We start from the raw sequence: 23,285 nt of genomic DNA, 5'->3' as shown, positions 1-23,285 counted from the left end.
GCAATAGGGTAGGGAATAGGGCTGGGTGGGTTACTCTTCGGAGGGTCAGTGTGGACTTGTTGGGCCAAATGGCCTGTTTCCACACTGTAGGGATTCTATAGTGTGCCTTTAATTTAGTTTAATTTTCACTGTTTTTTATAAACAGACCTCAAGGAGTATGCCAACAGTTCATGATAAGAAAGGGTTGTGACTTCTCTGCCGTTACATCTTGGCCTCCTCTGCTGCTGGGGCTATTTGTTGCTAAACCTGAGCTGCAGCTGGGATTGGAAATTCCAAACACTTCACAGTAAATAATAAGAGAGCAGAATAAATCCATTTATGTTCCTGCTCCACTTCTGACCTAAAGACCTGAGCCAATGTTTTGGGGTTGTCTGTCCTCAGAACAGGAAAACGTTAGAGCAATAATAAATGGTGAGCAAGGGACAAGGCCTAAAGGAAAGTTGTGATAGAGTGGAGGAGAGATTCAAGGACAAAATGGTTCATGGTACAAAAGGCTAAAGGGAATGGTAATGAGACAAGATAGCCAAACAATTGGTTCAATGAGGAGTGGAGGAGGGCATGTTAGGGGTAGCATCAGATCTCCATAAAAATAAGGCCAATACTATTGGGTTTATGGTAGGAAGGGGTAAACTTTTTAAAGGCATTAGGTTATCTTCAGTTCAGAAGAATCTAGCTTTGAGCAAATTTAATTTTAATTCGGTTCAAAACTCACCAAAATTTCGTTCACAAATAAGATTAGTTCCTGTTACCTCATCAGTTTAGTTTGTTAAACCTCCAAATCCAGGAGAACTTTAGTTAGAGTCTACAAGTTGTTAGAATTGAGAAAGTTTAGGTTCTTAGATATGTGATAAATTCATGTTGGTAGACTTGGGAAAACAGTCATTGAATTGTCTCTATAATCCATAACAAAGAAACTGCAAGCTGCTAAATCACTTTAATGAACAAATCGCATTTTGTATGGGCAACATGGTGGCTCAGTGATTAGCACTGGTGCCTCACAGTGCCAGGGACCCAGGTTTGATCCCCGTCTTGGACGACTGTCTGTGTAGAATTTGCGTGTTCTCCCTGTGTCTGTGTGGATCTCCTCTCGCTGCTCCGGTTTCCTCTCAGGTACAGGTTAGATGGATTGACAATGCTAAATTACCCATAGTGTACAGGCTAGGTGCACTCGCCATGGGAAAAGTAGGGGGATGGGTCTGGGTGGGATGCTTTTTGGAGAGTTGGTTTAGAGTTGTCGGGCCGAATGGTGTGCTTCCACACTGTGGGGATTCTGTAAAAATAAATGTAGGAACCCTAAAGAGCTGAAATAGGAGCGTAATTCCTTTGCAGTTGAGACCCTGTTGATTTGCCATTGGGAAATAGGTAAGAATTTGTTTAGCTGTTTGTTTTTGAAGATGATTCTAACTGCCTTCTATACTTTGATGTTTTGTGTTTTTTTTATATATTCTTCTAGTGTGTAACAATCTTCGGTTCTGTTGTTAAAGAAAATCTGCAGCCTTGTGTGAATATGTGTCAGTAACTGACCACCACATTAACTCACTGAAAAATAAGTTCTATTAATCCAAATTCCTTTCCTATTTGTCCAGTAGCTGGGATCACGATTGGTACAAATCAGCTCATTTGAATTGGTTGCTGAAGATTCAGTGGCAATTTTTTAAAGGAAGCAACTTGGAGAAAGTGTTGGTTGATAATGGGTGCATTGTCATTGGCTGCTCTAGAGATGGCTTCTGGAAGAGAGGGGTTTGCTCATTTTTAAATGCTTATGCCAGTCCTGCAAACACTTGTCATGAGTAGTTTGCCAATGCCACTGCAACATTCCTGCTGCCAACCTAATGGGCATCTTCAGTGTTCTGCTACTGACATGGGCATCCACAGAATTTCATGAACAGGCCAAAGCATTCCAACTGGGTTAGATCTGGAATTGTGCAGTGCAGCAGTCACATCCCACTGTTGTTTAAGCAGTTCATCTGGATTGCAAGAGTTCAGGACCACTAGTTTATAATTGCTGGCTCTTCCCATTGCATTTATGTTGCTTCTACGCTAAATGTCAGTAACGCGATGAAACTAAAGCACAGATAAGTTTATGTGTTTGCCTTTTAATTGTCCTGTCAAGGGCAAGAATATGCTATTGGCATTTTAATGCTAAAGTACCAGTTTACAATTTATGGGTTAACTCTGAAACATGCAATAATTTGACTACAGCACTATGTCACTGGCTAATGTTATTCAATGTATATTATAGCACACCCAGCATGAACTATTTTTTTAATACCAATGTGAAGGAGCCTGAAATGTTTTTATTTGATTTGTTTCGGTTTATTGTTAAAAATCACACAACACCAGATTATAGTCCAACAGGCTTATTTGGAAGCACTACTCCTGACAGCTGGCTGATGAAGGAGCAGCACACTGAAAGCTAATGCTTCCAAATAAACCTCACAGAATCCCTATAGTGTGGAAACAGGCCCTTTACCCCAAAAAGTCCACACCAACCTTCCAAAGAGGATTATCCCACCCAAACCCATTCCCCCTGAATGATACACCTAACTTACATGTCCCTGAGCACTATGGGTAATTTAGCATGGCCAATTCACCTAACCTGCACATCTTTGGACTGTGGGAGGAAACCAGGTCACCCAGAGGAATTATACACAGACACGGGGAGAATGTGCATACTTCATGCAGCCTGAGACTGGAATCGAACCCTGGTCCCTGGTGCTGTGAGGCAACAATGCTGACCACTGAGCCATCATACCTGATAGATTATAACCTGGTATTGTGTGATTTTTAACTTTGTCCACTCCAGTCTAACACCGGCTCCTCCACATCTTGATTTGTTATTATCACGTGTACCTAAGTACAGTGAAAAGCTTTGTTTGCAAACAGCACAGACAGATTATAGCAAGCAAGGACATAAAGATCATACAGTGCTTAGACAGAGTGAGGCGTACAGGTTGCACTGCACAGGAGGTGCGTGAAGCAAGATCAACATTAACAAGGTCAGCATTATTTGAATTTAGAGAGTCCATTCATCAGTCTAATAATGGCAGTGAAGAAGCTGTTCCTGAACCTGTTGGTGCGTGTGTTCAAGCTTCTGTATCTTCTGCCTGATGGAAGAGGTTGTAGGAGAGCATTACCGGGGTGGGAGGGGTCTTTGATGATGTTGGCAGCCTTTCCATGGCAACGAGAAATGGAAATGGAAATTTGTTGTAACATGGCGTGTCTTCAAGTTGTAACCTCTGTATTTTCCCATCATACTGAGGTTCATAGGGTCTACAACTGTTGACACATTCAGGGGACACTCCTTGATAGCATTGCAAGGTCATGTGCAATCCATTGAAATATTGAGGCTGTAATATAAAATCAGTCTTCACTGAGTCAGCCTAAATAGTGAAGAGGAGGAGTCAATATCACCTTTGGCTTAACTGCTCTGACCATAGAAATACAATATTAGATCAGGTTTTATAGTGTGTACACTTGCAGCACATACATGCATACACCAGAGACATAGATAAGGTGAGTAGCAAAGGTCCTTTCCCTAGGGCTGGGGAGTTCAACACTAGAGAGCTTAGGCAAACACTGGCAAATGGGACTGGCATAGTTTGGGAAACCTGGTCGACATGGATGAGTTGGACCAAAAGATCTGTTTCCGTGCTGTATGATTTTATGATTCAATGAGTCTACCAGCAGTCAGAATGAGGTGATGATATGTCAATTTCCAATCATATCTGTGACTCCACTGTTCACAGAATATAAAAAATAGAATGATACGAGAATGAGTCAGTTTGCCCAATCTCCTGGGTTGTACACTGTAGTCAACATGCTCTTGTTATGGTCCAAGACAGTGGTGCTGGAAAAGCACAACAGCTCAGGCAGCATCCGACAAGCAGGAGAATCGATGTTTCAGGCAAAAGCCCTTTATGTGGCGATCCGCAAGAATTTAATTATAAGAGACGTTCAAGGTCGCAGCCTGTGTCTACATTGGGGAGACAGGATGCCTTCTTGCGGATCGTTTCAAAGAACATCTCTGGGACACCCCCACTCACCAACCCCACCGCCCCGTGGCTGAACACTTCAACTCCTCCTTCCACTCTGTCAAGGACATGCAGGTCCTGGGTCTCCTCCACCGCCAAACCATACCACCTGACGCCTGGAGGAAGAACGCCTCATATTCTGCCTTAGGACCCTGCAACCATACGGGAAAAATGTGGATTTCAACAGTTTCCTCATTTCCTCTCCCCCCACATTATCCCAGGCCCAAGCCTCAACTCGGCATTGCCCTCCGGACCTGTCTATTACTCTCCCCTTTGACCTCTCACCGTGTCCCTCCCCTTCATCCACCTATCGCTTTCTCAGCTACCTTTCCCCAAACCCCCTCCCCCTCGCATGTATCACTCAGCCTCGGCCCACAAATCTCATTCCTGATGAAGAGCTTATGCCCGAAACATTGTCTCTCCTGCTCCTCAGATGCTGCCTAATTGGCTGTGCTTTTCCAGCAACATACTCTCGCCTCTGGCTGATCTGTCCAAGACCTCAATTCCTCTTTCATGTCAGCTCAGCATAGCCAGCAACTTCTTCATATTTCAAAAAACTTTCAGTGATCTAACCTCACAATTCTTTGGATTCCATTCACTATCCTCTGAAAGAAGAAATTCTTTTGGTATCTCAGTTTTAGTGAGTGAGCCCTTATTCCATTTCCCAGTTTTAGTGAGTGAGCCCTTATTCCATTCCCCAGTTTTAGTGAGTGCTCCCTTATTCAATTCCCTAGTTTTAGTGAGTGAGCCCTTATTCCATTTCCCAGTTTTAGTGAGTGCTCCCTTATTCAATTCCCTAGTTTTAGTGAGTGTGCCCTTATTCCATTTCCCAGTTTTAGTGAGTGAGCCCTTATTCAATTCCCTAGTTTTAGTGAGTGAGCCCTTATTCCATTTCCCAGTTTTAGTGAGTGAGCCCTTATTCAATTCCCTAGTTTTAGTGAGTGTGCCCTTATTCCATTTCCCAGTTTTAGTGAGTGAGCCCTTATTCCATTCCCTAGTTTTAGTGCGTGCGCCCTTATTCCATTCCCTAGTTTTAGTGTGTGTACCCTTATTCCATTCCCTAGTTTGAGAATCCCCCACTGTTGAAAATATCCTTTCAACATTTACCCTTTCAAGCCCCCTCAAAGTGTTGCATATTTCAATAAGATCATCCCTCAGTTTCTAAATTGTAATGTATAAAGACAATCTGTTTAGCAATGCTTGGTAAGACAGCCCTTTCATCCCAGGAATCAGCTGAGTGAATCTCTTTTGAACTGCCTCCAATGCTGGTACATCCTTCCTTTAAGAAGGGGAACAAAGTGATGCACACTACACCAGGCAGGGCCTCACCAGAATCCTGTTCAATTGTACCAAGACTACCCTATTTTTGAACTCCAACATCCTAGCAATGATGGTTTACATTCCATTTGCCTCCTGAATTACCTGCTGCACCTGCATGCTAATGTTTTGTGTTCATGCATAATATCCTCATCGCTCTCTGATGCAGTTATTTTGAAAACTCTCTGTATTTAAATTCTGCAATTGTTTTTGAATTTTCTTACAGAAGTTTATGACCTTACACGTTTCTCCATCTGATGAGCAATTACCCATTTACATTTATTGGTCAATGCATTGAATATAGGAGTTGGGACATATCGTTGTGGCTATACAGGACATTGGTTAGGCCACTTTTGGAATACTGCATTCAGTCTTGGTCTCCCTGCTATAGGAAGGATGTTGTTAAACTTGATAGGGTTCAGAAAAGAATTACAAGGATGTTGCCAGGGTTGACGAGTTTAAGTTGTAGGGAGAGTCTGAATAGGCTGGGGCTATTTTCCCTGGAGTGTCAGAGGCTGAGGAGAGATGTTACAGAGATTTATAAAACCATGAGGGGCATGGATAGGGTGAATAGTCAAGGTCTTTTTCTCAGGGTGGGGGAGTCCAAAACTAGAGGGCATAGGTTTAAGATGAGAGGGGAAAGATTTAAAAGGGACCTAAAGGGCAACTTATTCACACAAAGTGGTTTGTGTATGGAATGAGCTGCCAGAGGAAGTGTTGGAGGCTGGTACAATTACAACATTTAGAAGGTATCTGGGTGGGTATATGAATAGGAAGGGTTTAGGAGGGATATGAGCCAAATGCTGGCAAATGGGACTAGATTAAATTAGGTCAGCATGGTTGAGATGGACTGAAGGGTCTGTTTCCATACTAGACATCTCTGTGACTCCATGACACTCAACCTAACTGAATCCTTTGTAGATTCCTATATACTCATCCCAACATGCCCTCCTAACTATATTCTTGCCATGACTCAAAATCCTTTCATGGTATGAAGCAACTGAAGAACAAGTTGAATAATGATGAGCAATGGTGCACTATTGTAATAGAGTGAAATGCAGTTTCCAATTTCCCTTGCCCAATGCAAGCTCCATAGATAGCAACGAGATGAATGACCAGATTAATTTGTTTCAACGATACTGTTAGAAAGTTAAATAATTATCAAGGCACCAGATAGAGCTCCCCTCTTTTTCTTTGAAGATGCCATGTAATTGCTTGCATGTATCGGAGACAGTAGATAGGTTTATATAGCAACTTGTCGGAAGCGCACCACCTCCAATACAACAGCACTCCCTCAGTCCTACACTGAAGCACCGAATTAGATTTTGTGATAAAATCCCTGGACTGGAACCCGAGCCCCTGCACAAACTTCTGACTCAGTAGAAGGGGTGGCTATCAACTGGACCATAGCTGACCAGGTCTGAAGGTGGATACATCACCCAGACCGGATGGACTACACCCCACAAGTCTGAAGGAGATCGCCGAGGAGATTGTATCTAATATTCAGATGACACAAAGATAGATATAGGAGCAGGTAGTGTGGAGGAAGTGGGGAGGCTGCAGAAGGACTTGGACAGGCTCGGAGAGTGGGTAAAGAAGCAACGGATGGAATACATTGTGGGAAAATGTGAGGTTATAGACTTTGCTGGGAAGAATAGACGCATGGACTATTTTCTAAATGTGGAAAGACTTCGGAAATCTGAAGCACTAAAGGACTTGGAAGTCCTAGTTCTGGATTCTCTTAAAGTTAACACGTAGGTTCAGTTGGCTGTTAGGAAGGCAAATGCAATGTTAACATTCATTTCAAGACGGCTAGACTCACCGACGTTAAGGGCATTTAAATGGGCATTGGATATACATATGGATAATAATGGAACAGTGTAGGTTAGATGGACATCAGAGTATTTCCACAGGTTGGTGCAACATTAAGGGCCGAAGGGCCTGTACTGCGCTGTAATGTTCTATGTTCTACGTACAAGATCAGAGGTGGACTGTTGAGGCTGTATTACACTCTGGTCTGACCACATTTGGAATATTGTGAGCAGTTGTGGGCCTCGTATCCAAGGAAGGATGTGCTGGCCTTGGAGGGGGTCTAGGGGAGGTTTACAAGAATGATCCCAGGGATGAAGAAGGGCTTGTCAGATGAGGAGTGTTGAGGACTCTGGGGATGTACTTGACAGAGTTTAGATGGATGACGGTGTGGGGGGTCAGATTGAAGCTTACAGAATGCTGAGTGGCTCGGATTGAGTCTATGTGAAGAAACATTTTCACTAGTAGGAGAGTCTAGGACCCGAGGGCACAGCCGCAGAGTGAAGGGACAAGCCTTTAGAAATGAGATGAGGAGAATCTTCTGCAGCGAGAAGGTGGTGAATCTGTGGAACTCATTGAGAGGCAAAAGACTGTGGAGGCCAGGTCATTGAGTGTTTTTAAGGCAGAGATGGATAGGTTCTTGATTAGTAAGGTGACCAAGGATTATAGGGAGAAAGTAGGTGAATGGGGTTGAGAAACATATCAGCTGTGATTGAAAAGCGAAAGCAGACTCGATGGGCCAAATGGCCTAATTCTGCTCCTATACCTTATCGTCTTATTACACCTGACAACCACATGGCAATTATTTCATTTTTGTTTTACTTGCAATTTCTTTCCCCTTCATATGCTATGGCCAATGTTTGGGTAAGTGAATAGGAAGGGTTTAGAGGGATATGGGCCAAATGCTGGCAAATGGGACTAGATTAATTTACAATATCTGATTGGCATGGATGAGTTGGATCGAAGGGTCTGTTTCCACGCTGCACATCTCTGTGCTTCTATGTTATAAACTCATAAACTGATGGAGGTGAGGCCAGAAGGAAGAGGCTATGGGGAAGATTCGCCATAGTAGCATGAGTTAGTAGGGCCCACAGAAGATACCTCTGGGACTTTGGAGGAATTCGCTGTAACTTGGTCCCCTGTCCAATGCAGAACATTTCCCACAGATTGCAGTGCAGTTGCTGTGTCACAGTCACTTGGACAGCACCAGTCATTAGGAAAGTTCAGTTCTTCTAAAGGTCAATTGGGCTTTTCATCATGAATGTGTAGAAAATGCAATTCAGGTTTTTTTTTAAGCATAATTAACAGACCGTGAAGAGCTATTCTGGAATGGGCCTGTTCTTGTACCAAGTATATATGAGAGCCATGCATCGCACCCAGCACTCCTCTGTTTCCCTCTGCCTTTCCATTTGAAATTACCTGCGCCGTGCTCCCTTTGTAAGTTTTCATATCTTTGCAGAAATTGGGAGTAGGAAGTGATTTAGGATCAAGCATCTAATGGAAAATATCTTGAAGGAGCTGGTATGAACATGTAACATCTACTTGAGTATTTTTGTTGCATTTAATATTGTGCATGTGCATTTTCCTAGGATTTAATGGTTTGTAGACTATCAGTTTTAGTCTGTAGATCTTGAATTAATTTTACATGTAAATGATGCAAGCTCATGATAAAATCATAGGGTAATTTTTGCCGGGCTGTATTGTCAAATGCAGAGCTCGTATGGGAGATCCTGTCTGGGATTTCTTAACAATGCAGACTCACACAATGGCCAGCTAAATTTTCACACAGAAACAAACAAGGCAGGGAGAAGCAAACTGTTTCACAACAGAAACCTAACACTCTCTGAAATGCATTGTGTTTAATTTGCTCAGCACAACGCAGCATGCTGATATTGATGGTCTCCAGTGTCCTTATGAGGATGGATAGGAACAATGACATCTATTTACCTCAGAAATAAGGGCTGTGTGATTGCGGTAACTGTTGGGACACCCGCTCTATACAATGTTTACAGAGAACTCCAATTAACATCCTTCAAAATTGCTTTACCCATTTGCTTCTCTATTTTTCCTTTACTCACAAGAGCTGATGAATTTACTGGGCAATTTGGTTCGTAACATTACTGCCTGTGTGGTGCTTAGCAGCATAACTAAACCAACTGCTGAACAGTACAATTCATTGAGGCAGCTGACGAATTAATCTCGAAACAATTCCAAATTGAGGTAGCTGTGCAGTTCCTTCACTTTCCAGCAGAGGTGTGAGTGAGCAATAATTCAGGACGGAGTAGCTTCAAACCTTGGGCCTCTCTGCAGTGGCTATGTGACAGGCTGATTGCCCAAAGGCTGTAGCTTAGAAACAAATGGTGGCTCAGTGGTTAGCACCGCTGCCTCACAGCACCAGGGACCCAGGTTTGATTCCAGCCTTGAGGTTTGATTCCAGGTTTGATTCCAACTCTCTGTGTGGAGTTTGCACATTCTCTCCATGTCTGCGGGGGTTTCCGCTCACAGGACAGGTTAGGTGGATTGGCCATGGGAATTATAGGGATAGGGGTGGGATGCTTTTCAGACGGTCAATATGGACTTGATAGGCCAAATGACCTGCTTCTGAGCCACAGGGATTCTATAATCACAAATGGAGAGTAACAGAATCATTAATAGTAAGTAGAACGTCTAGTAATTGTTTCATTCTCAGGTCTGGAAAACAACTTCTGTCATGATTTTTAATTAATATTCTTGTGGGAATTACGTTCTCCCACCCATCAGTAGGATTGATGTCAGTGGTGGAATAGAGCAATATTACAGTAGATTATTCCCACGTGAGGTTTAACTGTGCGTTCCATGAAATTCTCTCTAACAGTTACCACCCTATTTGGTAATGTTAGGGCAGATACAACAAAGGTTAATGAGCAAGAAAATCTCCCTTCATTCTCCTGCTAACCATCATCTGTTGTTAAACAGATTTATGGTCAGTGGACCAAAGGAATCTCACAGAATTGTAGCAACTTACTTACTTTGCTGATGTAAGCAGTGATACCAGGGAAGGCACACATTATCTCCAAGCTGCAATGGAGTGAGTAATTGAGCAACAGATATCGAGAGGCACAGGGACAGTCGTGAGTCTGAACACTTAGTGTGTGTAGAATAGAAATGAGGTCAGGGTGTGGAGAACAGAGAGAGCACAGAGTATGCAGTTTAAACAGAAGCACAGGACATGTAAAATCTCACCTTAACAATCCTTCACAAACCACCTCTCTCTCAAGGTACTGTATCTTTTTCTTTTAGCCCTTTGTGAAATGCCTTTTTCTGATCAGGGAGCGATATAGATGTATGTTGTTATTATAATGGGGACTGATTATCAGACTTGGTGGAGCTGATAGGAATGGTTGATGTTGAAGTGTAGAGGGAGAAGATTACAAGGTGGTGTTGAAACTCACTATATTGGAGTGCTGGATCCTGAAGGGGTTCAAGTCTGTCTGTGTATGCTTTTGATAATTCACTCAAAAGTGGACCATGGATACACAAAGACGGATCAAGAATTATCAAGTTATTTGAAAGTTGAGTGACATTTTATAGTTAAATAGCAAATACAGAGAAGTTTAAGCATACTAGGAGCTAATATTGGTGACTATGCCCTGGGTGCCTTAAAACTCATTATGTTCACTCACTGTAGGTCAGGGCTGACCAATGGCTATATCTCGCATGGCTATCCTCACAGACATTATCTTTCAAAGCTGTTGGAAAACATACAGACTGCTGTTTACTCAATTGGATAATTCTTGTATTTTACTCAAACAGTCCTTTTTATTACTTGCAAAAATAAATGAAAAATGTTTTTAATTTTAATGCCCACAATATCTTTCCTCTGGGAGGACTAGAAACAGTCTCTTATATGTTGTTCTTTAATATCTGCAGCTTCCAGGACAATTCCGAATTGACTCTCCCACAGTAAACATTTTCTAAAATGATCAGTTTGAATTAAAACCAAGTGCTGTGTGCAATTTTATGTATCCATAACTTTGTTACCATTAGAGCTTACTATTCTAATCCACTCCTGGCTGGCCTTCCAAATCTTATTGTCCATGAATTTAAGGTTATCCAAAATGTTGCTGTTTGTGCAATAACTGGTGGCAGTTTTCAGCGATCAGCCCTTAAGACATGCTGTGTGATGGATCTTTATCACAGCCCATCTGATCGATTTGCTGCTACAGTTCAGTGTCTGATTGTTCTAGCGTGATAGGGGAAAACTACTTGGCAGTTTGAGGAGTAGAGGCTCTTATTTTAAACAAGATGTAGTTTATTGCATGCTAGCAACTAGATGCAAGACATTGTTTCCATCCATACAGAATCTGTTGCTACCTTGCTATTAGATCCTACCCCTTTGCAGTCCAAAGCTGTTCTCCCTGTCTGGGTCCATGTGACATTATCCAACTGGGTGGGGCTTAATGTACTCCTCAGCAATAACCCTTTCAGACCCTTCCACCCTTTTATGTCTCCCCTCTGGGCGTTTTCCCCATTTTTTACATTATATATTAATGTACAGAATTACATTTACCATGTCTGCCAAGTCCCTTACTTCACTAATTTAGGTGGGATGAAGATTTAACTATTTTTCCACACCACATTCCTTTTGGTTGTAGAACATTGATGACTGTCTGTTCTTGACATTTTTGAAGTCTGAAAGTCCCTTTAAACTGAAGCACTCCTTACCTTTTGGATTTCCTTCACTGAGGATGTCTTTCTGTTGGAGCAGGTGGGTCCTCCTGTAATATGTGGAGAACATTAAATCTCATGAATTTCCTTCAGAGATAATGGCTGCCCTGTTGAAACAGACACTTCAGTTTGCAGTAACGGGGATCTCTGAACCATGAAATTTTCTCCTTTTGTCAGTATCCTGGATCTCTGAGCCAAGCAATTTCCTTATGTCTAAAATCTGCGGACATTGGTTGCCCTCTCTTGGTGGTGGAGTTGTACGCACCACATCCTCAGCCTGTGCTTTTATTTTTAACCTGTTGGAAAATCTCTGCTGAAGTATGGCCTAGGGGTATGATTCTTGCTTTGGGTCTTCTAGTTTATGCAGATGTGCGAGGGGTCCTGGGTTCAAATCCCAGACCTGAAAATGTGTTGCTAGAAAGGAGCAGGAGAATCGACGTTTCGGGCATCAGCCCTTCTCCTGTTCCTTGGATGCTGCCTGACCTGCTGCACTTTTCCAGCAACACATTTTCAGCTCTGATCTCCAGTATCTGCAGTCCTCACTTTTTCCTTCAAATCCCAGATGACATGGGTGGCATGGTGGCTCAGTGGTTAGCACTGCTGCCTCGCAGCACTCGGGGCCTGGGTTTGATTCCAGCCTCAGGCGACTGTGTGTGTAGTTTGCACATTCTCCCCGTGTCTACATGGGTTTCCTCCCACAATCCAACATGTGCAGGTTAGGTGAATTGGTCATGCTAAATTGCCAAGAGTGGTCAGGGATGTGTAGGTTAGGTGCATTAGTCAGGGGTAAATATAGGGTGGGGAAATGGGTCTGGGTGGGTTACTCTTTAGAGGGTTGGTGCGGACATGTTGGGCCAAAGGGCCTGTTTCCACACTATAGGAATCCTAATGTCAAGTGTGTAGCCACTTTACCTCAACTACTCTTCTGGAGCGATAAGGAAATGAAATGTTCGTGTTGAACTTGCAGCTGATGTTATTCTTCAGTCTGTCACCACTGTTAGCTCACCAGGCCATGCTGCACTGAGTACCCTCAGTTGAAAATTTATCAATGGGCTAACATTGCTATTGGCTGCTTAATGGTCTCTTGCAAAACTTGCTGATTCTCACAATCAGAATTCTCAGTGTTAATAACATTTCTGCCAAACCAACAAATTTCCATCTTGCTGACTTTATGAAAAAACATCTTATGCCAATTTAACTAATGTCAAATGATTCTGTCTTCTGTCTGGATTCCACTCTGGGTCTAGGGAGCCTAATGGAAACTTCTCCAGTTATGGAGAACAAGCTGACAGGTTGTTCCTTAATCAAACTGTCTTTAATTTGTTCTTCCATGACCAGCCATTCCTGAAACATGACTGGCTGTTACTCAACTTGTTGTTTCTTGATTTTAACTCCTTTAGCTCCTTCTACCCTTTGAAGAAGATTAAAATCAAAGCACACATTAGTGTTCAGTGGTGAGAATTCTTGGTTGTGAAATGTGTATATATAGTCTCTACTGTCTGACACCCCTTGTAGCCTACGTCTTAAGTTAAATAGTTTCTGGATCATGTAGTTCCACTGAAAACAGTGTTTCTTCACTGATGGTTATATAGGGACATTCACCCTGTATCAAGTTAGTGAGGTATCTGTCAAAATTTTTAAATCATTCATTTACAGGATGAGGATGTCACTGGCTGAGCCAGCATTTATTGCCAATTCCTAATTGCCCAGAGGACAGTTAAGAGTCACATGTAGGCGAGACCAGGCAGTTTCCTTCCCTAAAGTTCATTAGTGAACCAGATGGGTTTTCCCCAACAATCAACAACAGATTCATCATTGTCAGTAGATCATTAATTCCAGATTTTTAAAAGTTGAATTCAAGTTCTATCATGGCAGGATTTGAACTCAGTTCCCCAGAGTCTTTAGATCCATGAGCCTAACTACCCTGGCCAACCCATCGTCTCAGTCTGCTCCTGCCCCACTGAATTCATCTCCACCTACCTCGATACTGTCCTATCCCCCTGGTCCAGGAACTCCCCACATACATTCGGGACACCACCCACGCCCTCAACCTCTTCCAAGATTTCAGTTTCTCTGGCCCCCATTGCCTCACCACCTGGCGGCAGGAGGAAGACCGCCTCGGGATCCTTCAACCCCAGGGCATCAATGTACACTTCACCAGTTTCCTCATTTCCCCTCCCCCCACTTTATCCCAGTTCCAACCTTCCAGCTCAGCACCGCCCTCATGACCTGTCCTACCTGTCAATCTTCATTCCCATCTATCCGCTCCATCCTCCTCTCCGACCTATCGCCTTTACCCCTTCCTCCATCCACCTATTGTATTCTCAGCTACCTTCTCCCCAGCCCCACCCCCCCTCCCATTTATCTCTCCACCCCTGAAGCTCCCAGCCTCATTCCTGATGAAGGGCTTTTGCCCGAAATGCCAATTTTCCTGCTCCTTGGATGCTGCCTGACCTTCTGTGCTTTTCCAGCACCACTCTAATCTTGACTCTCATCTCCAGCATTTACAGTACCCACTTCTGCCTCTTTAGATTAATAAGTCTAGTGATAATACCACTAGGCCATAGCTTCAATGATGATCCAACCGTGAGCTTGGGTAATGTGCTGCCACCAATCCTCCTTTCAAATGTCATGTCTAAGGTTCTTTTGAATTAACAGTGGCAGAGGGTAAGTCACAATTGGGTCTTAATGAGAAGAGGCACTTGTTATTATAAAAAGATGTAGTTTTTTTGGGATAGCAATAGGTTCAAGTTACATTAACTAGTTAGACATTATTACAAAGATTATCAAGAGTCAGAGATAACAGGGCTGAGTCCACTGGGACTTTGTGTTAGGCTGCTTCTTCCCTAGAGAGGAAGTGAGCATTCCTGATGATGCAACTTCAACATTAAAGATTTCAGGACCTATTCCTTATAAACATACCCCACTCCCAAGCTTTGTTCCCCATAGTTAACGCTTATACATTCAGATATATAAAAACATTGACATTCACTATTACCCCATTGCCCTCCAAATCCCTGGCTTCACAAATTCATGTGATCTGGAGGCTCTTCCAAACTTCTCCCAGAATGGGTTAGGATTCTTCTGGGTTAGTCTCTTCTGACTGGGGAGATTGGTAGGTCATTAACTTGAGGACTGTTGACCATGATTTTGATTCTCTGTAACTCACTTCTCTTCTGAAGGATCTTTTATCTCTTTGATGTCCTAGTATTAAACCTGGTAGTCGTTCCATTTCCTTATCTGGAGGACTTTAATCTCCTGAATTCCCCTTTTGCAGAGGAGCTCTTCTCTGCTGACCCAGGTGGTATGTTCCATAACCTCATCTGGAGAACCTTTAATCTCTGAAAGCCCATAATTCAGGGCCTAGTGGTATTACATAGAACATAGACCATAGAAAAATACAGCGCAGTACAGGCCCTTCAGCCCTCGATGTTGTGCCGACCGAAGCCTACCTAACCTACACTAGCCCAATAACCTCCATGTGCTTGTCCAACGCCCGCTTAAATGACCATAAAGAGAGAGAGTCCACCACTGCTACTGGCAGGGCATTCCATGAACTCACAACCCGCTGAGTAAAAAATCTACCCCTAACATCTGTCCTATACCTACCACCCCTTAATTTAAAGCTGTGTCCCCTAGTAACAGCTGACTTCATTAGCGGAAAAAGGTTCTCACTGTCAACCCTATCTAAACCCCAAATCATCTTGTACACCTCTATCAAGTCACCCCTAAACCTTCTTTTCTCCAATGAGAACAGCCCCAAGTGCTTCAGCCTTTCCTCATACGATCTTCCTACCATGCCAGGCAACATCCTGGTAAACCTCCTCTGCACTCGTTCCAATGCCTCCACATCCTTCCTATAGTATGGCGACCAAAACTGCACACAATACTCCAGATGAGGCCGCACCAGAGTCTTATACAACTGCAACATGACCTCAGGACTCCGGAACTCAATTCCTCTACCAATAAAGCCCAGTACACCATATGTCTTCTTCACAGCACTATTTACCTGGGTGGCAACTTTCAAAGATCTGTGTACATGGACACCAAGATCCCTCTGCTCATCCACACTACCAAGTAGTCTACCATTAGTCCAGTAATCCATCTTCTTGTTACTCCTACCAAAGTGAATGACTTCACACTTAGCTACATTGAATTCCATTTGCCACCTTACTGCCCAGCTCTGCAACTTATCTATATCCCACTGTAACCTGCCACATCCTTCTTCGCTGTCCACAACTCCACCGACTTTCGTGTCATCCGCAAACTTGCTCACCCAGCCTTCAAGCCCCTCCTCCAGGTCATTTATAAAAATGACAAACAGCAATGGTCCCAAAACAGATCCTTGTGGAACACCGCTAGTAACTGCGCTCCAAGATGAACCTATACCATCAACTACTACCCTCTGTCTCCTTCCAGCCAGCCAATTCCTAATGCACCCTCAATGCCATACCTCCGTAGTTTTTGCATTAGCCTGCCATGGGGTACCTTATCGAACGCCTTGCTAAAATCCATATACACCATATCTACTGATTTACCCTCGTCCACTTCCTTGGTCACCTTCTCAAAGAATTCAATAAGGTTTGTGAGGCACGACCTGCCCTTCACAAAACCATGCTGACTATCCTTGATCACATTATTCCTATCCAGATGTTCATAAATCCTTTCCCTTACAATTCTCTCTAAGACTTTGCCCACAACAGAAGTGAGACTCACTGGCCTATAGTTACTTGGGCTATCCCTGCGCCCCTTCTTGAACAAGGGGACCACATTCGCTATCCTCCAGTCTTCTGGCACTATTCCCGTAGACAACGACGACATAAAAATCAAGGCCAATGGCTCCGCTATCTCCTCCCTAGCTTCCCAGAGGATCCTAGGATAAATGCCATCAGCCCAGGGGACTTATCTATTTTCATCCTTTCCAGAATTTCCAACACCTCATCCCTACATACCTCAAAGCCGTCCATTCTAATTAATTGTGACTCAATATTCACATCGGCAACAATGCCCTGTTCCTGAGTGAATACTGATGAAAAGTATTGATTTAGTGTCTCACCGATCTCCTCCGCCTCCACACACAACTTCCCACTACTATCCTTGACTGGACCGATACCTACCCTAGTCATCCTTTTCTTCCTATAGAAAGCCTTTGGGTTTTCCCTAATCCTACCAACTAAGAACTTTTCATGTCCCCTTCTCGCTGCTCTTGGCTCTCTCTTTAGATCCTTCCTGGCTACCTTATAACTCTCAATCGCCCCAACTGAACCTTCACACCTCATCTTTACATAGGCCACCCTCTTCCCTTTCACAAGGGATTCCAATTCCTTGTTAAACCACGGCTCCCTCACAAGACCCTTTACTCCCTGCCTGACTGGTACATACTTATCAAGGACACCCATTAGCTGTTCCTTGAACAATCTTCACATATCATTTGTGTTCTTCCCTAGAAGCCTATTTTTCTAATCCACGCATCCTAAGTCATGCCTCACCGCATAATAATTTCCCTGCCCCCAGCTATAACTGTTGCACTGCAGTGCACACTTATCCCTCTCCATCACTCGAGTAAAAGTCACCGAGTTGTGGTCACTGCCCCCGAAGTGCTCACCTACCTCCAAGTCTAACACCTGGCCTGGTTCATTACCTAGAACCAAATCCAGTATAGCCTCACCTCTTGTTGGCCTGTCTACATATTGTGTCAGGAAACCCTCCTGCACACATTGGACAAACACCGACCCATCTAACGAACTCGAGCTATAGCTTTCCCAGTCAATATCTGGGAAGTTAAAGTCACCCATAACAACCACCCTGCTACTTTCACTCTTCTCCTGAATCATCCTCGCAATACTTTCCTCTACTTCTCACGGACTATTAGGAGGCCTGTAGAAAACTCCTAACAGGGTGACCTCACCTTTCCTATTTCTAACCTCCGCCCAAACTACCTCAGATGGCAAGTCTTCCTCCATCACCCTTTCTACTGCTGTAATACTATCCTTGACAAGCAATGCCACACCTCCCCCTCTTTTACCCCCATCTCTGACCCTACTAAAACATTTAAACCCTGGAACCTGCAACAGCCATTCCTGTCCCTGTTCCACCCACGTCTCTGTAATGGCCACAACATCGAAGTCCCAGGTACCAACCCATGCTGCAAGTTCACCTACCTTATTTCTTATACTTCTTGCATTGAAGTATACACACTTCAAGCCATCTTCCTGTTTACAGGCACTCTCCTTCGAGATCGATGCCTTGTTCCTAACCTCCCTACACTCAAGGTCCTGCACCCTAAAGCTACAGTCTAGGTTCCCATGCCCCTGCAGAGTTAGTTTAAACCCCCCCCCCCCCAAGAATACTGGTGCCCCTCAGGTTCAGGTGTAGACCATCTTGTTTATAGAGGTCCCACCTTCCCCAGAAAGAACCCCAGTTATCCAGAAACCAGAATCCCTCCTTCCTGCACCATCCCTGTAGCCACGCATTTAACTGTTCTCTCTCCCTATTCCTCGACACATGGCACGGGTAACAAACAACTCTGTTCGTTCTAGCTCTGAGCTTCCAACCTAGTTCCCTGAAAGCCTGTCTAACATCCTCACCCCTCTTCCTACCTATGTCGTTGGTGCCAACGTGGACCACGATCTGGGGCTGCTCCCCCTCCCCCTTAAGGACCCGGAAAACACGATCAGAGACATCACGTACCCTTGCACCTGGGAGGCAACATACCAAACGTGAGTCTCTGTCGCTCCCACAAAACCGCCTATCTGTGCCCCTCACTATCGAGTCCCCAATAACTATTGCTCTACCTTTCACCACACTTCCCTTCTGAGCAACGGGGACAGGCTCCGTGCCAGAGGCCTGAACCTCGTTGCTTACCCCTGGTAAGTCATCCCCCCCACAAGTATCCAAAACGGTATACTTGTTCTTGAGTGGAATGACCGCAGGGGGTCCCTGCACTGGCTGCTTTCTATTATTGCTAGACTATTAGAGACCCCGGTAATGTTTTGGGGACCTGGGTTCAAATCCTGCCATGGCAGATATTGGAATCTGAATTCAATAAATGTCTGAAAATTGTCAGAAAACCCCTTCTGGTTCACTAACATCCTTTAGGAAAGGGAACTGCCATCCTTACCTGGTCTGGCTTAAATGTGACTCCAGACGCGCAGCAATGTTAACTTTTAACCATCCTCTGGACAGTTAGGGATGGACAATGAATGCTGGCATTGGTCAGTGAGCCCACATCATGTGAATGTACCAAAGAAAAATGGTTTCTATGTTGAAACAAGTATTTTTTTTCCCTTATAATATCTTGGATTTTCAGACCAGACAATTGCTTCTTTTTGATCGTGTTCTTCATCTGTGGATGGAGGACTGATTTCCATGAGGTTGTTTGTAGCTCATCTTCATTTTGTGAAAGCCAAGTGTGTTGAAATGTGTAAGTTCTTTACTTCAACTTTTTTTTTTCATTCACCTTCTGTGGAAGTCTTCCTAGTGAACGAGGTATTTTAACATCCTCAGTTGTGTTACGATGTAACTATTACTTGCTTACCATCTTCATCATTGGTACTGATCATTCTTTTTTTGAAAATGCAGAATTGAAAGTTGGTTTTGAACCTGTATCAGCACATTCTCCAACCTAGAATTACTGATTCCCTACAGTGTGGAAACAGGCCCTTTGGCCCAACAGTTCCATACCGACCCTCTAACCCACCCAGACTCATTCCCCTTCCTTGTTACTTTACATTTCCCCTGACTAATGCACCCAACCCACACATCCCTGAACACTATGGGCAATTTAGCATGGCCAGTTCACCTAACCTGAATATCTCTGGACTGTGGGAAGAAACCGGAGCACCTGGAGGAATTGTGCGCAGACACTGGGAGAATGTGCAAACATCACACAGACAGTCACTCGAGGCTGGAATCGAACCAGGTCCCTGGCGCTGTGAGGCAGCAGTGCTAACCACTGAATCACCATGTCACCCAACATCAAAGTCAAATCTGTTGTACTAATTTGTTCAAGGGCTGTTTCGCCGCATGAACAACCTTAGTTAAATATTGCTCAATAAAGTTGTTCTATTCAGTTTGGTTTCAGTGTTTACTCTTTCGATTAAACTTTGCTGATTTTTGTCTTCTAAATCTTCTTCAACGATGATACAAGGAGACACCTTTTCCTCCGCTAAAATCTGCAGTTTCCTTTTAGGCTAACGTGGGTAACAGATCCTTTCGTCTTTGAGGGTCCTACTCTGAGTCTAGGAAATTGAATACAATATTCTATTTGTTGTGCCTTGACTGTTGGCCGACAATGGTTTGTTTCTGAACCAGTTAACAGCTTAGAATTAGTTGAACTCCTTCTGCTATTTTAATGGTGTGGAAGCCAGAATAAACGAAAGGAATTGATTGTGAAATATGTACACATTTTTAACTCCCTGATGCTTTGTGTTGCAGTGTTTCTTGTAGTATATCTTTCCGCTTGAGTGTTACCTTACCTGGACCATGGAGGCTCATTGCTCTGGGCTGTAATCTTTGTTCCTTCAGCCATGTTTAGTTGATCTGAGAGGACAATGACTATTGCACAAAGCTTAAGACTAATGGGCTGTCCATTGACGTACACAAGTTCTATCAAATTCAAATTGATTTATTACTATATTCCATCAGGAATATCTTAGAATCCTTTTAAAATAGAAATACATTACTCGAAAGAGGGACATTTTATGCATTAGTCCCATTGTATGAGTAAGTATTTGTTTTTTTTATTTCACTGGTCTGAAATGTGTCTGACTTCTGCACATCTTCTGGAAGTGATTTATAATTTCTTCAACTTTGTAGTTTGTCATTGTTGGGCACTGTTTGTGTTCGAAAGGGATATTTTCATTCTACAGTGATAGCACTAACTTTTCCTATGCACTGTCTGGCCTGATCTTTGTGTTGGCTTGTCATGTTAACACCCATTGTACTCTATGCTACTTTCTCCCCACCCCCACCCTCCTCTAGCTTATCTCTCCACCCTTCAGGTTCTCTGCCTTTATTCATGATGAAGGGCTTTTGCCCGAAATGTCGATTTTACTGCTCCTCGGATGCAGCCTGAACTGCTGTGCTCTTCCAATACCACTAATCCAGAATCTGGTTTCCAGCATCTGCTGTCCTTGTTTTTACCTCATTGATTTTAACCCTACTGCGAATCCTCTTGCAAGGATGCCTGCCTTGAAGAAGTTTTCCTCCTCTCTCTACAAGAATCTCAGGGAGTCCCTCTCCCACTGCAACTCCCAGGTCATTTCCTCTGCCCTGAAGCTCTTCAACCACGTCGTGAAACAAATTCACTACCACAGCCACATTTGCTTCCTCAATGCCTGCCTCCGTAACCAACTCATCCCACACGGACTCCGGACCACCTTTAAACCAGCAGAGTTCGGATCCAAACAGGACAAACAGTACAGACTACAGATTCAAAAACACCAGCAACAGTTCTCCTTCAAGATCCTCCGCTCCACGCTTGCAGCAATGCGCCGTCACCTAACCTCTCTACAGTCAGTCCTGCCTCAGCTGAGGGCCACACTCTCTCAGAATTGCAAAGGACCCACTCCATCCTCAGGAGAATTCATACTCTCAACAAACAGTATTTCAAATCCATCTCAAACATCAAAAACTGTAAGGACAACAAACTTTTATTTACCCACCTCCATAACCAGCACTTCTCAAACATTCCAGAAGATTCCCCTGGCCTCTGGAACTGCTCGAATGCCATTAGCCATGTGGCTAGTGCAGCTGCCACCCCCACGCTGATTGATGATGTCACTTCCACCCCCATCATGGCCACCCCCATAGTCACTTCCGCCCCTCACAATTCCTCATGCATCACACGTGACATCACTTCCACCCCTCTCATCATCGCTGATGTCACACGCTCAGTGAGTTCCGCCACCCCTACTGCCACCACTTTCACCCCCACCAACACCACTCACCTGCATTCTGCTGACACACCCCCCCACAGATCCCACTGTCACCATTCCCGGCCCCTAGAACCCCGAGGGGAACACCACTCCTGCTCATGTCTCCACCCCCATTACCCCCACCACCACCCCCACTCCAGTTACTGGCTCCACCCCCACTCCCAGCTCTACACCCACACCAGATCCCAGCTTCCAGCCCTGCCGAGTTTTCACCATCCCCCCAGACCTCCCCCTCACTGAGGACGAACGATCAGTCCTCAGCAAAGGACTCACCTTCATCCCCCTCCGTCCACGCATCAATGAATATTATACACGCGGTGACGTCGAACACTTCTTCTGCCACCTCCGCCTCCGAGCTTACTTTCACAATCAGGACTCCCGCCCACCTTCCAAGGACCCCTTCGCCCACCTCCATCCACCTGGACACCCCTCGCTGGCCTATTACCTGCCCTCGACCTCTTCATTTCCAACTGCCACCAGGACATTAACCGCCTCAACCTGTTTACCCCCCTCCCCCACTCCAACCTCTCACCCTCACAACGCGCAGCCCTCCAATCCCTCTGCTCCAATCCCAACCTCACCTTCAAGCCAGCGGATAAAGGGGGCGCAGTGGTAGTCTGGCACACTGACCTCTACACCGCTGAAGCCAAACGCCAACTCGAGGACACCTCTTCCTACCGCCCCCTCGACCATGACCCCAACCCCCATCACCAAACCATCATCTCCCAGACCATACAGAACTTCATCACCTCAGGAGATCTCCCACCCACAATTTCCAACCTCATAGTCCGGGAACCCCGCACTGCCCGGTTCTACCTTCTTCCCAAGATCCACAAGCCTGACCACCCTGGCCGACCCATTGTCTCAGCATGCTCCTGCCCCACTGAACTCATCTCTACCTACCTTGATACTGTCCTATCCCCCCTAGTCCAGGAACTCCCCACATACGTTCGAGACACCACCCACGCCCTCCACCTCCTCCAAGACTTCCGTTTCCCCGGCCACCGATGCCTCATCTTCACCATGGATATCCAATCCCTCTACACCTCCATCTGCCATGACCAGGGCCTCCAAGCCCTCCATTTTTTCCTCTCCCGATGTCCCCAACAGTACCCTTCCACTGACACTCTCATTCATTTGGCCAAACTGGTCCTCACCCTTAATAATTTCTCCTTCGAATCCTCCCACTTCCTCCAGACCAAAGGGGTAGCCATGGGCACACGTATGGGCCCCAGCTATGCCTGTCTCTTTGTTGGCTACATAGAACAGTCGATCTTCTGTAATTCCACCAGCACCACTCCCCATCTCTTCCTCCGCTACATTGATCACTGCATTGGCGCCACCTCGTGCTCCCGCGAGGAGGTTGAGCAATTCATCAACTTCACCAACACATTCCACCCTGACCTGAAATTTACCTGGACCGTCTCTGACACCTCCCTCCCCTTCCTGTACCTCTCCATCTCCATTAATGACAACCGAC

General features: G+C 44.6%; 1 protein-coding gene and 1 long non-coding RNA gene across 2 annotated transcripts in view; one reads left to right on the top strand and one right to left on the bottom strand.

The window, feature by feature from the left end:
• Positions 1-2,549: 2,549 nt before the first annotated feature.
• Positions 2,550-21,621, bottom strand: LOC140487863 (uncharacterized). The gene is made up of 3 exons (XR_011962958.1): positions 21,533-21,621; positions 11,865-11,917; positions 2,550-3,350 (listed from the first exon to the last, which is right to left on the bottom strand). It is a non-coding gene; the product is annotated as an uncharacterized lncRNA (long non-coding RNA).
• LOC140487861 (solute carrier family 2, facilitated glucose transporter member 11-like) overlaps positions 8,615-23,285 on the top strand; it is a 93,095-nt gene continuing 78,424 nt past the window's right edge. The window contains exon 1 of the mRNA XM_072587219.1: positions 8,615-8,681. Within this exon, the coding sequence (XP_072443320.1) occupies positions 8,658-8,681 (24 nt within the window). The 5' untranslated portion in view covers positions 8,615-8,657. The remainder of the gene's footprint in view (positions 8,682-23,285) is intronic.

This window comes from Chiloscyllium punctatum, chromosome 17 (assembly GCF_047496795.1).
Source record: "Chiloscyllium punctatum isolate Juve2018m chromosome 17, sChiPun1.3, whole genome shotgun sequence".
In the NCBI taxonomy this organism is placed as follows: Eukaryota; Metazoa; Chordata; class Chondrichthyes; order Orectolobiformes; family Hemiscylliidae; genus Chiloscyllium; species Chiloscyllium punctatum.
The sequence above is the reverse complement of the archived record's forward strand: the minus strand, read 5'-3'. Positions and strand labels throughout refer to the sequence as shown.